The sequence below is a fragment of the Vanellus vanellus genome (genome assembly GCF_965231255.1).
Source record: "Vanellus vanellus genome assembly, contig: HAP1_SCAFFOLD_896, whole genome shotgun sequence".
NCBI lineage: Eukaryota > Metazoa > Chordata > Aves > Charadriiformes > Charadriidae > Vanellus > Vanellus vanellus.
The window spans coordinates 11325-27179 of record NW_028128906.1 but is presented as its reverse complement, the minus strand read 5'-3'; the positions used below and the strand labels follow the sequence as shown (position 1 = coordinate 27179).

Below are 15855 nucleotides of genomic sequence, written 5' to 3'. Positions count from 1 at the left end.
CGGGAGCCCATGGGCAGAAGCCTCCTTCTCGTGTCATGTTTGGCCAGCACAAAGCAGAGCTCAGAACTTGGGGAAGTCCAAAGGTGCTGAAAGGAAGGAGGAAGGCAATGTGTGTTTGGGAAGGACAGAGGAGAATGGGACACAGGAATGTGAAGAGATGTGCTCAGAGCAGTCCTAACCTGTGAGTGTGTTTTCCTCCTTTGGCAGAACCTCATGAACAAAGGGATCAGATGTCCAACAGCAGCTCCATCACCCACTTCCTCCTCCTGGCGTTCGCAGACACACGGGAGCTGCAGCTCTTGACCTTCTGGCTCTTCCTGGGCATCTACCTGGCTGCCCTCCTGGGAAACGGCCTCATCATCACCGCCATCGCCTGTGACAACCGCCTGCACACCCCCATGTACTTCTTCCTCCTCAGCCTCTCTGTTCTGGACCTGGGCTGCATCTCCACCACTCTCCCCAAAGCCATGGCCAATTCTCTGTGGGACACCAGGGCCATCTCCTATGCAGGATGTGCTGTCCAGCTCTTTTTCTTTGTCTTTTTCATTTCAGCAGAGTTTTCTCTTCTCACCATCATGGCCTATGACCGCTACATTGCCATCTGCCAACCCCTGCACTACGGGACCCTCCTGGGCAGCAGAGCTTGTGTCCGCATGGCAGCAGCTGCCTGGGCCAGTGGGTTTCTCTATGCTCTCCTTCACACGGCCAATACATTTTCACTCCCCCTCTGCCAGGGCAATGTTATGAACCAATTCTTCTGTGAAATCCCCCACATCCTCAGGCTCTCCTGCTCAGATGCTTACCTCAGGGAAGTTGGGCTTCTTGTTGTTAGCACCTGTTTAGCCTTTGGGTGTTTTGTTTTCATTGTGGTGTCCTATGTGCAGATCTTGAGGGCAGTGCTGAGGATCCCCTCTGAGCAGGGAAGGCACAAAGCCTTTTCCACGTGCCTCCCTCACCTGGCCGTGGTCTCCCTCTTTCTCATCACTGCCATGTTTGCCTATCTGAAGCCCTCCTCTGTCTCCTCCCCATCCCTGAACCTGTTGGTGTCATTCCTGTACTCAGTGGTGCCTCCAGCTATGAACCCCCTCATCTACAGCATGAGGAACCAGGAACTCAAGGATGCTCTAAGAAAATGGATGACTGGTTTCTTTTCAGAAGCAGCAATGAACTGCACATTTTCTTCTACATATCACTCATCATGTAACTCATTACAGGCCCAGACTTTCTTTGCTAGGTTTTTTTCCTTTCATTTCTTTGGGTTTTAGCTTTTCTGGGCTATACTAATGCTGTCAACAAAAGAACAGAGTCATCCTTTATCTTATTTCTATGTCAGGATCTGCCTGTCTTGTTTGATCCAGAGACTTTGTATAAATAAGGAGCTCCTCTCTCTGTGTGTTTAAACAAAATAAAGGACTCTGCACTGAGTTTTGTGTCTGAGATCCCTTCTCTGAGACCTTCTCTGGAGCTGCAGGGGCCTCATCTGTGTGCTGAGGTGGAGGGGGCAGGAGCCATCTGAGCTGGGTCTGCCTCCCAGCCTGACCAGCATGGCCCTGGGCACCACAGCCCCCGGCTCTGCAGAGCCGCACCACCAGCTCGGGGGCTGTGGGACGCCTGGGGAGGGGGTGCAGGAGTGGCTGGCCAGGCCAGCACGGATGAGCTCTCTCGGGAAAAGGCTCTGAGGGGAGATGGGCTGTGGTGGGAGAAGAGCAGGGCACCACGTGTGTGCAGGGCAGCCATGGCAAGAGGAACCCTTTGCTGCGGTGGGGCAGCTCGGGGCAGGCTGCCTGTCCCTGGGGCCAAAGGGCCTTCCTGAGGGTGCCCTGGGCCAATTCTCTCATGCCATCCTGGGAGGACGTTTGGCAGCTGGGGCTGCAAGCTGCCTGGGGTGGAGGTCTCCTCAGCATGCCGGCTGGGTGGACAGTCTCACTGGCCTGCACATCCTGCTGTGGGACCATTCCCAATGGGGTTGTCTCTGCTGGTCTGTGCTGGGGAGAGGGCAGGAGGTGGCCAGATTCAGGGAGGGTGTGGGCTGGCGGGGCTGGCAAGTGCCTCAGAGAGGAAAACCCCAGGGAAGAGCTGAAGTGTGGGAGTGTGCAGGGTGGGGGCACACAGCAGTGTCCTGGCGCATCTGGGCTCCTGCGCGAGACATGAGGGACCAGCAGAGCAGGGTCTGGGCTGTGCCTGTGCCCACTGGACGCCCCGGGGAAGTTGCCCCAGGGCCACCATCATGGGCCAGCCAAAAACAACCTCCATTTCCAGCACTGGACTCTCATCCCACCTCAAAGAGGTTCTTTGTCCCTCCACAGAGGGACACCAAAGACAAGGTCCATCTTTGCATTGTACAGATGAGACTTAAGCATGCACATCTTGTGCGTGTGGGGAGATGGACACGTGTGAGCACAAATGCCATCAGCTATTCCTGGGGCTGCCATGAAGGCGTGTGGGACAGACGAGGTCACTTCACTTGGAGTGTAACATCCCCTGGGGAAACAGCTGGATGCAGCACTGGGATGTGCTTCCTTGAACCGAGGTCCCCGTGTCCATTCCTCATGAGGAGTGCAGAGCATGGCGACACACTGCAGGGCTGTGGTGCCTCCCAGCCTCTAGGGTTGACTGCAGGAGGTCAGAGAGACACTGTGACCTGTGCAGTGCATTGCTTCTGCACGGGCAAGGGAAGGACTCGTGTCTCTGATCACCCATGTGTGTATGAGAAGTGCCCGAGGCCAGCTGAGGTGTGGGCACCCGACAGAGCTCTGACATTTCTGTGTGTGACCTCACAAACAAATCCCCACTGTCCCAGGGACAGTCATCTCAGCTGCCGTGGACAGGCTCATTGCAAGTGCTCCTCTCTGCTCCATCACCCTGTCCTGTGACTCTGGATTGTGCCCTCAAAAGTGCCAGAGCAGCCAGACAGGTTCCGGGGTCCTTGGAAAAAGCAGATGTCAAACCCATCTTCAAGAAGGGCAGGGGTGAGGATTGGGAGAATTACAAGGTGGTGTGCCTTCCTCAGTCCCTTAGAAGGTGGTGGGGTATGTCCTCCCGCAGCCGTCTCCAGGCACTGGAAGGAGAAGAAAGGCATTGCTGGACCAGGATGGTTAGGGGAAACAAGGGCATGTTGTGTACCTGGCCTTGTGCACGGCCTTTGACATCATCTCCCACAGTCTCCTTATGGCCAGATTGATGCTCTCTGGACTGAAGCAGTGGATCGTCTGGTAGGAGGGAAGTTGGCTAGATGATCAGGCACAAAAGTCAACAGCGGTACAAAGTCCTGCCTGAAGCCAGTCATAACAAGAATCCCTCAGTGATTAGCATTTGGGCCAACGTTGTTGAATGTCCTTATAATCCCCCTGTACGGTGGAGCCCCATCCAAGAAGAGGACGTGGATGTGGGCTGGCATGTCCCTTCTGCCTGAGTACCTGATGGGACAGCAGCAGGCAGATGGCTTGTTTGTGTCTTTCCAAGAAGCTGAAAGGCCAGCAGTAGTCACATGGTTTAGAAGATCATGGTGAGGTTACTTCTGTCTGGTCAAGTGAAAGGCCACAAGAAGGCTGATGAGTGAGGTCACCTGCCTGGAGGGTGCTTCCTCAGATTTTTGAGCTTTCCTTGGAAGTGGGACAAAGCAGGAGAGAGCAAAACTGCTACAAAGTGCAGCTGGGAAAGTGGAGACTGGACATAAGGAAGAAGCAATTTCCCTGGAAAGGTAGAGCTGTGATGCAAGAGGTCACCCAGAGAGAGCTGGTGTCCCGGTTTGAGGTATAACAGGGACCATTTTCTTCAGTAACTTTGCTTCTTAGCCGGGTCTCTTCTAACTGCTGAAATTAACAGCGTATTGTGCAGACACTATTTGCTCTCATAGTGATCAGACCTTTATAGTTGATGCCCAGGCATGGTGTGCAGAGAGGATCTTGCTTATACTTATTGCTATAACAACCAAGGCCAACCAACGTTGTTATTTGCCCCGTTGGAGGGTCAGAAGTGGAAAAGCGCGGTGGGGTCCAACCAAATATACCAATACCAATACAAAATATACCAGGATTATACTCAGCCAACTATAACCGTAGGAAGCTGTGCACTCCCAGCAGTGGACAGCAAATGTGGGACACTGTGGGCGCTGCGGCTTCAGGAGGAAGGGAAGGGCTCAGGGCTCTGGCACCAGGGCATGAAGTTCTCAGGATGGCAGCCATCAAGGGAGAGAGGGCACTTCACAACAAACTTTATATTGAATGTGACAATGCTCATGGTATGAAATAATCCTGTTGGCAGCTCGGGTCAAGTGCTCGGGACTCGCTCCTCCTCATCCCTGCACCCGGCAAGCTCGAAAACATTGAGACCTTGAAACCCCCACACCATAGTTGGCTATAAAGTATATATATTGACAAATTCAGAACCCAGAGCCTTCTAAAAGTGCAGTCTTCCCAAGTATTAAAAGAGAATTTAGTCCTGTCTCACTCAAACCAGGAGAACGGATCACAAGGTTGACCTCTTTGCTTAATCCAAGGAGAAAGAGGCCTATTTGAGGTGAGCCTCTTCTTGGCACCAGCTTTGAGAGCAGAGCTGAGATTTCAGGCAGTGCACTTGGGAAATCACGTTGTATTACAGACCAACGAAGAGAACTTCAGCTCTTCCACAGTGTTAGATGTACATATATATGGGCTCCAGGTGAGACAGCGTGGGTTCATTCCTTGCTAGAAGTACGCTGAATCTAAACAATTGTGGGGGATCATCATAACCACCGATTATCACAAAAGATTATTCATGGCAAAAATAAAAATGCTGATAATGATAATGAAAATGATGCCAATAATGGCAAGGTAGATAAGGGAAAGGATAAGCCACACAAACAACAAACAGGTCTGGAATGGGATAACCCAGGATTCATTCCTGGACTGTGGGTGAAATGTTACCACTCTTGACAAACATCCGTGAAATCACTTTCCTACTGCCCTGCTTCAGCTTCTCATTCCTCATGCTGTAGAAAAGGGGGTCACAGCTGGAGGTACCACAGAGTACAGGACTGCCACCACCAAATCAAGGGATGGGGAGGGCCTTCTGGTCAGCAAAGTGCTGACAGAGAGAGCACGACCAGGTGGGGCAGGCACCTGTACAAGGCTTTGTGCCGTCCCTGCTCAGAGGGGATCCTCAGCACATCCCTCAAGATCTGCATACAGAAGAAAAGAATGAATATAAAACACCCAAAGGCCATACAGAGGCCATCCACAAGTACCAAAACTTCCCTGAGGCAGGAGTCTGAGCAGGAGAGCTTGAATGTCTGGGGGATGCTCTTACTGCTCCAGGGACAGGGCAGCCTTCCCCAGGCTGGTACAGCCAGAAAGGTGTTTTCACTTCCCATTCCTTCCTGCTGTGTTAAGAAGGGTTCTTAGGCAAAGAAGTTGATGCAAGGTAATTATTATTTTTTTTTTATTAAATGCAATGAGACACTGGATCCCCATTTACAGAAGTCTCTGGGTCAAACAAGATGTGTGGATACGTAAGTAGGAAGAGATTAATAATGACATTTCTTTGAATACAAAATCATCACAAGTGGAAAAAAAATATAAAGAAACAGTCTTATTTGGTCATGACATACAGTGGGAATCCTTTGTAGAAGCACATAGGTAGTCTATGGCTACCGAAAAATTTCCAGTCAGTTTCCTAAGGTCATCCTTGAGCTCCTGGATCCTCACACTCTTGATGAGGGGCTTCAGTGTTGGAGGTACCACCAAATGACAACCAGCCATCACCACATGCAGGGCTGGGGAGGAGATGGAGGGGGACTTCAGGCAAAGATGGCAGTACTGACAGACAAACAGCCAGGTGACAGAGGCATGTGGAGAAGGCTTTGTGTCGCCCTTGCTCAGAGGGCATCCTCAGCACCACTCTCAAGATCTGCACATAAGAAAGCATGAGGGGGAAAAAAAAAAAGGCACCAAAAATAGAAAGGCACTAAAAGCAATAAGCCAACTTCCCTGAGGTAGGAACGTGAGCAGGAGAGCTTGAGGATGTGGGGGATTTCACAGAAGAACTGGTGCAGGGCATTGCCCTGGCAGAGGGGCAGTGAAAGTGTATTGGCCGTGTGCAGCACAGCATAGGGAAAAACACTGCCCCAGGCAGCTGCTGCCATGTGGACACAAGCTCTGCTGCCCAGGAGGGTCCCGTAGTGCAGGGGATGGCAGATGGCAACGTAGCGGTCATAGGCCATGATGGTGAGGAGAAAATACTCAGCTGAAATGAAGAAACTGAAAAGTAAGGTTTGATCAGCACATCCTGCATAGGAGATGGCCCTGGTGTTCCAGAGGGAATTGACCATGGCTTTGAGGAGAGTGGTGGAGATACAACCCAGGTCTATGAGGTAGAGGTTGAGGAGGAAGAAGTACATGGGGGTGTGGAGGCGGTGGTCGCAGGTGATGGCGGTGATGATGAGGCCGTTTCCCAGGAGGGCAGCCAGGTAGCTGCCCAGGAAGAGCCAGAAGTACAAGAGCTGCAGTTTCTGTGTGTTCAGGAACGTCAAGAAGATGGAATCTGTCATGGAATTTCCATTGCACATTTGGTCCATCAGGATATGGAGGGCTCTTCATAGAGGAAAACGCATCAATACATTTGGACAGACTTCTCATTTCTCTCTATTCCCTTTGTCATGGGGCTGCTGGATATCAGAGAGATGCCATGGGTGAGCTGTGCTCTTCAGGAGCCCAGCTGGATTCAGCCCAGTAGGACCTCATTGGAAAGAGTGGAATGTCCTAAAGATGGGATGTCCTGAAGGGCGACTTAGCTCATTTGTATCACCCTGACTGTGCAGATTAGGAGGACATTTTACTCCCATGGAAGCATCCGCATAGCAGCAACCACAGATATTTTTCACGGCTGAATCCAACCCAACCCCAGAAACTCCGGTGATACCAACAAGGGGAGCAGAGGCAGAAGGGGAAATGTGGAGAAATGCCAGGAGTGTTTCTGTGAGGAGGCAATAGAAGGACAGAGGGTTGGGCTGTGCTGGGTGGAAGAGGAGACCAGGGCGTTCCTTCAGAGTGGGTGTCTGCGCTGCAGGGGATGGCAGGGAGGGTGCCCAAGTGCCCTCTCCCAGGGTGTTTGTGGGAGCAGGTCCCTCCGACTCCCTGCCCACGTCTCTGCTGCCTGGAGCTGTCCCTGCCGGGAGCTGTTTCTCTGTCCCAACATCTCCTCCCTGCCAGTGCTCACTGACCCCATCCCTCCCGCTGTGTGCTCAGCTCTGCCCTGCAGATCCCTCCTGGCAGCAGGGCACTGCCCAGGGACATCTCTGCATGCCAAGGGGATAAGAAGAGGCTCAGACAAATGCTAACGAGAACTGGGGTCTTTGTGCCTGCTCCAGAGTGGAGAAAAAAAATTCCCATCTCCCACTGTCAGGGATGTCACAGTCAGGGATGAGAAGGTAGAGTTGAGGCTCCTGAAAGAAGGGAACAAGGCCAAGAGGGGGACTTCAGGAGAGCAGGCTTTGGCCTTCTGAGGGACCTGATCAGAAGAATCCCATGGGATAGGGCCCTGTGGAGAAGAAAGCTCTTTGCTAGTCAAGGATGGACTCTTGCAGCTCCAGAACAGTCCACCCCATCATATAGGAAGTCTGTCAAAGCTGTCAGGAGCCTGGCATGGGTGAGAAAGGAGGTCCTGACTAAAATGAAGCATGAAGGGGCAGCCCAGAGAAGTTGGACGCTGACTGGTTTCTGGCCTCAATGATTCTTTGACTCTGTGCTGGAGAGAGCCATTTGTGTGAGCATGTGCTTGTCTGTGCCTGAGGTCGAGCAGGGGGACGAGGGGATCCCGGGGCCAGGTTCTGGATACATGGAAGGTGTCAGACCAGCTCTTGGAAGGATCCATTTTTGCTGTGTGTCTATATGGGTAGATATCTTACACTAACATAATACAGCACACAAAGAGCCCACCCTTGTTTCCCTCTCTCCACTGAGCATGGTTTTGATTGCCCTAGAAACCTCTTTGTGTACCACAAGTCTTCCCGTGATGATAATGCATTTGGGGGCGGGGGTGGGTGCAGGGAGGCTGGGTGAGTAGAGGGACGAGGCTGGCTCTGACAGGGGCCATGAAGCAGCTGCCCGGAGGTGACAGCAAGGACATTACAAGGAAGAAACTTATCTCTGTTGACGTCATTGTTTTTAGGAAGGCAAAGCTCCCCTTGAGCCAGTGGTTGCAAGGAAGGTCAAGAGCAGAAAGAAGGGTTACGGGGACCTCCTTGCAGCCTGTCAGAACCTAGGAGGAGGTCAAAAAAATACAGAGATTGGCTCTCCACCTCTGGTGCATATTAAGAGGATGAAAGAGAAGTGTTGGGTGAAAGAGGGGATGTTCAACCTGGAGATAAGGAGAAGATTTTCTGCCAGTGTCAGGGCTCGTCCTGAGCCAGGTGGCCATGAGCCCCACCTGCCCTTCCGTCTGCCATGGTTGGTCAGGTTGCTGTAACAGAGGTGCCCCCAGGATCAGAACCCAGGTGGGCCTCTTCCACCTGCCTCACCCCCTCCCCTCCCCAAGGATGGGGTTCCTCTCGGGTGGGGACTCTGATGCGCTGGATAACCTCAGAATGACTGCTGGCCAGCATGTCTCCTGAGGGCCAACCAGGCTGCTGCTGTGGAAGTGCCCTCAGAATCATCACCATGCCAGCCATCTCCCCTTGGCCTGCCGCTCCCCTTTCCCTCTGCCCCTATCTTGGCTCTGCTGGGAAGAGCGGTTTTGTGATAAACCTCTTGTCCCCAAACTGCTGGGGCCAGCTGCTGCACAGTCATGCTCCTACAACTGTAGTGGCCTCACAATCAAGATCAGAACTTGTCTCACCTTTGCCTATCTCTCCCCATCCACTCCCTTGACTCCTCATCTCTGCTGGACCCCACCTTCAACATCCAAACCCCGTTACTGGCTTTTCCCTCTCCTCTGCCCCACGGGTTGCCAGAGACAGGGTGGCACATCTTACATTTAGGATTTGCAGTGCTCATGCATAATTCTTGTGGTAAAGTCAGTACTGAGATCAGACTCTATGGTGTGGAGCAGTTAAAGCAGCAGATTGGCAGTGGTGACCAACCATGTTGGTTTTGCAAGGGGGGGCTTCTGTCTGTTTTAGAAAAGGAAAATTTGCTTTCCCTTATGATGCAGGTTGACTTGATGGGTCTTTTCACATTAATTCCTTTCATTGCCCTGGTTGGAAGATGACATTTTCCCACCTTGGGTCAAGACGATGGGCTCTCTCATAGCCACTCAAAGTGACTATAACAAAGTGACTCTACTCTGGAGTTATTTAGCCTGAGTTTGCCATACATGAAGAGGGTCCGTGCATGTTCATGCGTCCTCTAATAATAGGGCCAAGTTTCTCCTATTCCCAATGGCCACTTCAGCTGTGCGTTATCCCCAAGAATCTGCTGGCAAGCACTCCAGGATCCCTGGTGCCAGCCCACAAGAACCTGGGCCTTCCCAGTAGACCCTATGGATCTTGTCCAAGACATACTCTTGAATTCCCAGACTGAGGGGAGTGCGCTGCATTGATTGTGACTTCTGTTCATGACTATATGTTACTCTGCTGGAAGCTGAGCTGCTGTTCCAGCTTTCTGTAGCTCAGTTTCTAAAACCTTTAGTTCTGTTTCTAAATCTTGTGCTTGTCCAACTTGTAAGTCCAGCTGTTTCATTTGTAACCAGGGTCTATGTCTGTTTACCCTGAGATCTTCCTATCAAACTTTGATTAAGATGATTGTCTTTATTTTGGGAAATTCCTCCTCCTTCAATTTACGGGTGTCTTTTTTTCACATTCTTTACCTCGTCATCCATTTCTCTCAGGAGATCCTGTGAATCATACATGGCACACCACAGGGTTCCAATGGCACCGGCTTCCTTTTTCACTTTGCCATGACTAACGTAAACTTGACAGGCTGGAGAAGTAGGATCTGCTACTTTAAGACAGTGGGATCTCCTAGGGCATTGCCCTGGTTCAATCACCTGCTTATTGAGTTTGTAACATCCTTTTCCTCCTTAACGCATATTTTAGCTCAAGCTGCATGGTCTGTTTTATGCTGTGCACTTCCCATACAGCCTTTACACAGGCAAACACTAACAGGAATTTTGCTGCTCCAAGCGACTCAGTAGAAAAGAGTTTTAAATGTGTTTTCTGTAAGCTCCAATTCCAGATTGACTTTCCTTCAGAGGTCCATTGGTTCTGAGCATCCAGAAAGCCACACCAAAGATGCATTGTGGGTCATTTCAGTCACCACCATCACCCACAAACCTTCCACTTTGACTGCAGGGCTTGCCTCTCCATTTACAGACCACGCAATGAAGTTGGGATGAGGCTGTTCATTAGGAGAGCTTCCCAGACAAAATGCTGTTTGAGCCCAGCCAAGGGTGTGTCAGGGGCAATTCCTCGAGGCAGCCAACCAAATATTAAATGAGCACAGAGCTACTTGTGGCTGGAATTCTGTGTGCAGGAGCAAGGACTGCCTTCATTCCAACAGTGCAGTTCCTTCACCCTTGTCGTGGTTTGGGCCGGCCTGGCCACTGCAACAAACGACAGATGCTCTCCCTCACCTCTCTTTCCAAGGAGAGGAGGGAGAGAGAGAAAGGACTTGTCAGTTTAGATAAGTTAGTCAGTTTTGGGTCACTTCTCATCTCCGCTCCTATCCAAAGGTGTGACCCCTCTACACTTTATGGCTTCCGACCCTCCAACGGGGCATATAACAAAGTGAGCTGCCCTTGGTTGTTATAGCAAAAAGTCTAAGCAAGAGCCTCTCTGCATACCATGCCTTGGCATAAATTATAGATGATCAGGTTTTGTCACTCTGAGAGCCAACAGCTTATGGACAATATGCATTAAATTTCAGAGAGTTCAGTTAGTTCGAGGAGGCTTGGCTGCAAAGTCAAATTACTGAACAGAAAATGGGTTCTGTTTCATTTCAAACCAGCACAGGTGGGCTGTCCTTTTGGGAGGGCATAAGGAGAATAAAAGAGAAGCACTCGGGATTTCAGGGAATGGAAAGAGAAGCAAAGGATGCTGTTGGCCTTCTTTGCCCCCTGCTCCTGTTTTGCCTAATGAAACTGAAGAACCAGCAGAGCCTTTCCCGCAAAACTGCCACCCAGCCACACCGCCCCTGCCCTCTGTCATTGTATGGGGTTAGTGCACTTCAAGGGCAGAACTTCAGAGTTCTCTTTATCGGACATCATGATATTACTTTTGGCCCATCCCTCTGGCCTGTCTATGTCCTTTGGCATACCAGCCCTTCCCGCCAGAGTAGTGTCTTCAAATCCTATGAAAAAGAACACTTGCATCTTCTCCAGGTCCTTATAAACATGATAAACAGGGCAGGTGGCAGGACAGACACTTGCAGGAGCTTTCAAGCTAGATGCCTCAAGGAAGAGTACCACACATTGACCACAGACCTCTGAGCCCAATCTGCCATCTGGTTAGTTACCCATCTCCTTATGCACCCATGCAAGCCATGACATCCTAATTCGGGCACAAGCATATTGTGGGGGAAGATGCTGAAAACTATGCTGACTTCCAACTTAAAAGACCAGCACTGCTCTCCCTGCGCTGAGCAATCCTGTTCTTCCATCACAGGAAGCAGAGAACGGTGGGACACAAGCTGTCCTGGGTAAATCCAGGGTTTCAGACACCCACAAATGGGTTCTGAGCGGACACACTCTGGGGCACAACTTCCCCTATTTATCGGTTGGCCATTTTTTTAAAAGAGCATGCAATATTTGGATGCTGCCAGTCATCAGGGAGTTCCCTCCCTCAACCTCCATGGCCTTTCAATGATTACGGAGTGTCATTGGACATGCTGGGACATTGGTTTACCCTGTCATCTCCCTCAGCTGCCACCCCTCCTGTCCCATAGACTGGTAAGGATTGTCTTAGTTAAGGTGACTTGGGAACAATCCACTGCTGGTGGCGTTCCTCCAGATTCCTGCCCCGAGTCACAGAGCCCTGGGAGACCTTGCTGGGGCAGACTGAGGCAAAGAGGATGTAGAGAATCTCCGATATAGCTCCACCCGCTCTATGAAACTCAGCAGTGGCCACACAGTGGCTTTGTTTCTCTTCAAACTGTTCCTGAAGGAGTAAACACTCATACTGGTGCCCTTGAATTGCCTTTCGGGGTTAGATTGAATTGTGATCTGGACTATAGCAGAGCTTGGAGGAGGCTGTCCTTGAAGACCATCTGGACTGAGCTCTGCCACCATGTCACAGCTCTGTCTGCCACAGGAACGGCTCCAGCTCGTCCTGTCTGTGCCCCTGGCTGAGATCATTGCTGCACGTTTGGGCTGAAGCCCCCCAGCTGTGGCACCAGGCAAGCGGTGACTTGCCATAAGGACTCCTGGTACCAAGAGTCCAAGACCTCGTGTGTGCTACTGATGGGACAAGAAGAGGGGGTACTCATGGCCAGCTCTTCTTCTGCTGGGAGAAAGAACACTGGTGGAAGTAAGTGTCTCTGCGCAGCTGAGGGAGGGAACATGAGAGATTGCATCAGCCTTTTTCACAGGCGGTTCCCCTGGAGCCCCAGGGACATCTCTGAGGGAGGCCAGAGGGGACAGAGAGAGTGCCACCGTGGGCTGGTCCTCTGCTGCTGAGCTGGGCCGGGCTGCTGGGCCGGAGGGAGCTCCTGGCAAGAGGGCAGCACCGCAGAGAGACAGCTCTGCCCAGGAGCAGGGCTGGGGGCACTGCCTGCAGGCAGAGAGGGGAGACCTTCGAGGCAGAGAGAGCTTAACGGCAGTCTGGAGTGGGGGGCGCTGAGAGCTCACTGGGGCAGAAATCTTCACCGCCCTCTGCGTGGTAAGTCTCAGGGTGCCGGGCAATGCAGCTCCAGTTCCTGGAGGGTTCTCCTCAAGCTGGTCCATCTGAGAGCTCTGGGCTCTGTCAGGAGGACTCTCTCAGTTTCTGTGCTGTAGAGGAGGAGAATGTGCTCCAGAGCAGGGCTTCCCTGCTGCCCGGTGAGAGGGACAGGGCCGGAGGGCTGCCTTCTGCCGGGGATGGTTGTGGAGGTGTGCATAGGGGTGTGCAGGCAGCGGTGGGCAGGGCTGTCCTTGCCATCAGGGTCCCTGCACCCCATGGCTGTGTGCCGGGGCAGGGACTCTGCCAGGGTCAGCTCTGCACCTGCCCGGGGAGCTCCCACAGAGCTTCTGTGGGGAGAAGCAGTGGGTGGAAAGAGTGATGGCCAGCAAGGCAGATGCCTTCTGTTGCTGAGATGGACCTGTGTGGGTCAGGGCTGCTCCCGGATCCCCATCACCCCCAGGACATTTGCACAGAGTCCTTTTGAAGAAGGACATCGAGGCACCTTTCCCCTGAAGGGGAAGAATTCTGTGCTGTGGGATTTCTCCTCTCGGCTGCTGGGTGAGCAGTGGGGGGTGGGAATGGAGTTCTCCTTTGTGGAGAAGGCACAGAGACCCCCGTTCTCGATAGCACTTCCCTGAAGCCCTCCTGAGCCCCCGCACACCCAGAGACGCCCCTGGGCAGCGCTGTGCTGCCAGGAGGGGTCTGCAGGGCAGAGCTGAGCACACAGCGGGTGGGATGGGCTCTGGGGCACTGGCAGGGAGGAGACCCGGGGGCAGAGAAGCAGCTCCAGGCAGGGGCAGCTCCTGGCAGCCCAGACATGGGCAGGGACAGAGAGGGAGCTGCTGCCAGACATGCCCAAGCAGGGGGAATCCCGGCACCTCCTGCCATACCCTCACCTTCAGACAACTTCTCCGCAGCAAGCCTCTGCTCTCCTCTCCCGCCCACCTCACAGCCAGAGGGTCCAGAGCCCGAGATGCCTTCTCGGCAGCTGCACCTCCAGTCAAGGAGACGTGTGATTGTCCTACAAGTGATGCACAACATAAAAGCAAGTGCCCTGCAGTTTCTCTGTCTGGAGACACTGTCACTGAGGAGAAGGCTTCACTGCACGCCTGTCTGACTCCCTCTCCTCGCTTCCTTTTTTCAGAGCACAGACACATTTCTCCTCTTTCCCCATCCTTCTGTTGAACTCTGCATCTCAGGAGTTGGGAGGGGGTGCGGGTCAGCTTCTCTTCTGCCTCTGACTCTGGGAGTCCTGCCCCAGAGGTGTCCTCATGGAAAGTAGGTGTCGAAGTAGTATTTTACCTGATAAGGGAGTGTGTCATTGAGTTTGTGGGGTTGGGAATGAGCTGGGTCATTCCTCATTCAGCTGTGGGAGGGGGATTTCTGTGAGGAATGGCATGGGGATTTCCTCAGAGAAGTCTCCGAGTTTGTCACTGCCTTTTCCTCCTTGGACAGGTCCCCCTGCCCAGAAGCAGCAAATGTCCAATGGCAGTTCCATCACACAGTTCCTCCTCATGGAGTTTGCAGAAACACGAGAGCTGCAGCTCTTGACCTTCGGGCTCTTCCTGGGCATCTACCTGGCTGCCCTCCTGGGAAACGGCCTCATCATCACCGCCATCGCCTGCGACCACCACCTCCACACCCCCATGTACTTCTTCCTCTTCAACCTCTCTGTTCTTGACCTGGGATCCATCTCCACCACTCTCCCCAAAGCCATGGCAAACTCCCTCTGGAACACCAGGGCCATCTCCTATGCAGGATGTGCTGTCCAGCTCTTTTTCTTTCTCTTTTTTATTTCAGCTGAGTATTTTCTCCTCACCATCATGGCCTATGACCGCTACGTTGCCATCTGCCATCCCCTGCACTACGGGACCCTCCTGGGCAGCACAGCTTGTGTCCGCATGGCAGCAGCTGCCTGGGGCAGTGGGTTCCTCAATGCTGTGCTGCACACGGCCAATACATTTTCACTGCCCCTCTGCCAGGGCAATGCCCTGCACCAGTTCTTCTGTGAAATCCCCCACATCCTCAAGCTCTCCTGCTCACACTCCTACCTCAGGGAAGTTGGGCTTCTTGTGGTTAGTGCCTGTTTAGTCTTTGGGTGTTTTGTTTTCATTGTGGTGTCCTATGTGCAGATCCTGAGGGTGGTGCTGAGGATCCCCTCACAGCAGGGACGGCACAAAGCCTTTTCCACGTGCCTCCCTCACCTGGCCGTGGTCTCCCTATTTATCATCACTGGAGTGTTTGCCCACCTGAAGCCCCCCTCCATCTCCTCCCCATCTCTGGAACTGGTGGTGTCATTTCTGTACTCGGTGGTGCCTCCAGCAGTGAACCCCCTCATCTACAGTATGAGGAACCAGGAGCTCAAGCATGCCCTATTGAAACTGACCCAATGGACGCTGTTACACCGACAATAACCTGCCACCCCTTCTCTGCACACTGCCCAGGGGTTATCTTAGATCATGAGCCTAATTTTCCTCTTGTCATAACCCTGCTGATTGATATTTTTCTGGGTTTATACTACTTGTGTTGGGGCTTGATCCTACTGTGTCTGACCCTTGCACAACACTGAGTCAGATGTGGCCGGTCTGGTAACAGCTCTTAAATGAAACGGGATGTCTCAGGTAGAATAGCAAGAAAAGGGAAAAGCAGGGAAAAAAAAAAAAAAACAAACATGGGCTGAGATAAATATCGTTTAATAGAACAGTAACAGAAAATAAAAGCATTAGCAGTAACAACATCAATAATAATAATAAGTATAAGTATATATAGAATAAAGTGATGCAAAATATATTACTGTCAACACCCAATGATCATTTGCCCCGCCTGTCTGGAGAAGTGATCACCGATTCCTTCCCTCAAGCCAACTCCCATTTATATACTGAGCATGACAGCTATGAGATGGAACATTCCTTTGGCCAGCTTGTCTTGTCTGTGCCCCCCCACCTTCTACGGGACGTTGAAAAAGTCCGTGACTTAATATAAGCATCACTCAGCAACAACTAAAACAATATGAGTTAGCAATGTTATTCTCATAGTCAATCCAAAACAGAGCAGCTACCAGGAAGAAT

General features: G+C 52.1%; 2 protein-coding genes across 2 annotated transcripts; both read left to right on the top strand.

Moving 5' to 3' along the window:
* Positions 1-230: 230 nt before the first annotated feature.
* LOC309683821 (olfactory receptor 14C36-like) lies at positions 231-6801 on the top strand (the record flags this gene model as incomplete). Its single annotated transcript, XM_082499824.1, has 2 exons — positions 231-1200; positions 6797-6801. 2 exons carry the CDS (start codon positions 231-233, stop codon positions 6799-6801), a joined length of 975 nt encoding a protein of 324 aa, XP_082355950.1.
* Positions 6802-14265: 7464 nt separating this feature from the next.
* On the top strand, positions 14266-15201 carry LOC309683819 (olfactory receptor 14I1-like; the record flags this gene model as incomplete). Its single annotated transcript, XM_082499822.1, has 1 exon — positions 14266-15201. One exon carries the CDS (start codon positions 14266-14268, stop codon positions 15199-15201), a length of 936 nt encoding a protein of 311 aa, XP_082355948.1.
* Positions 15202-15855: the final 654 nt, after the last annotated feature.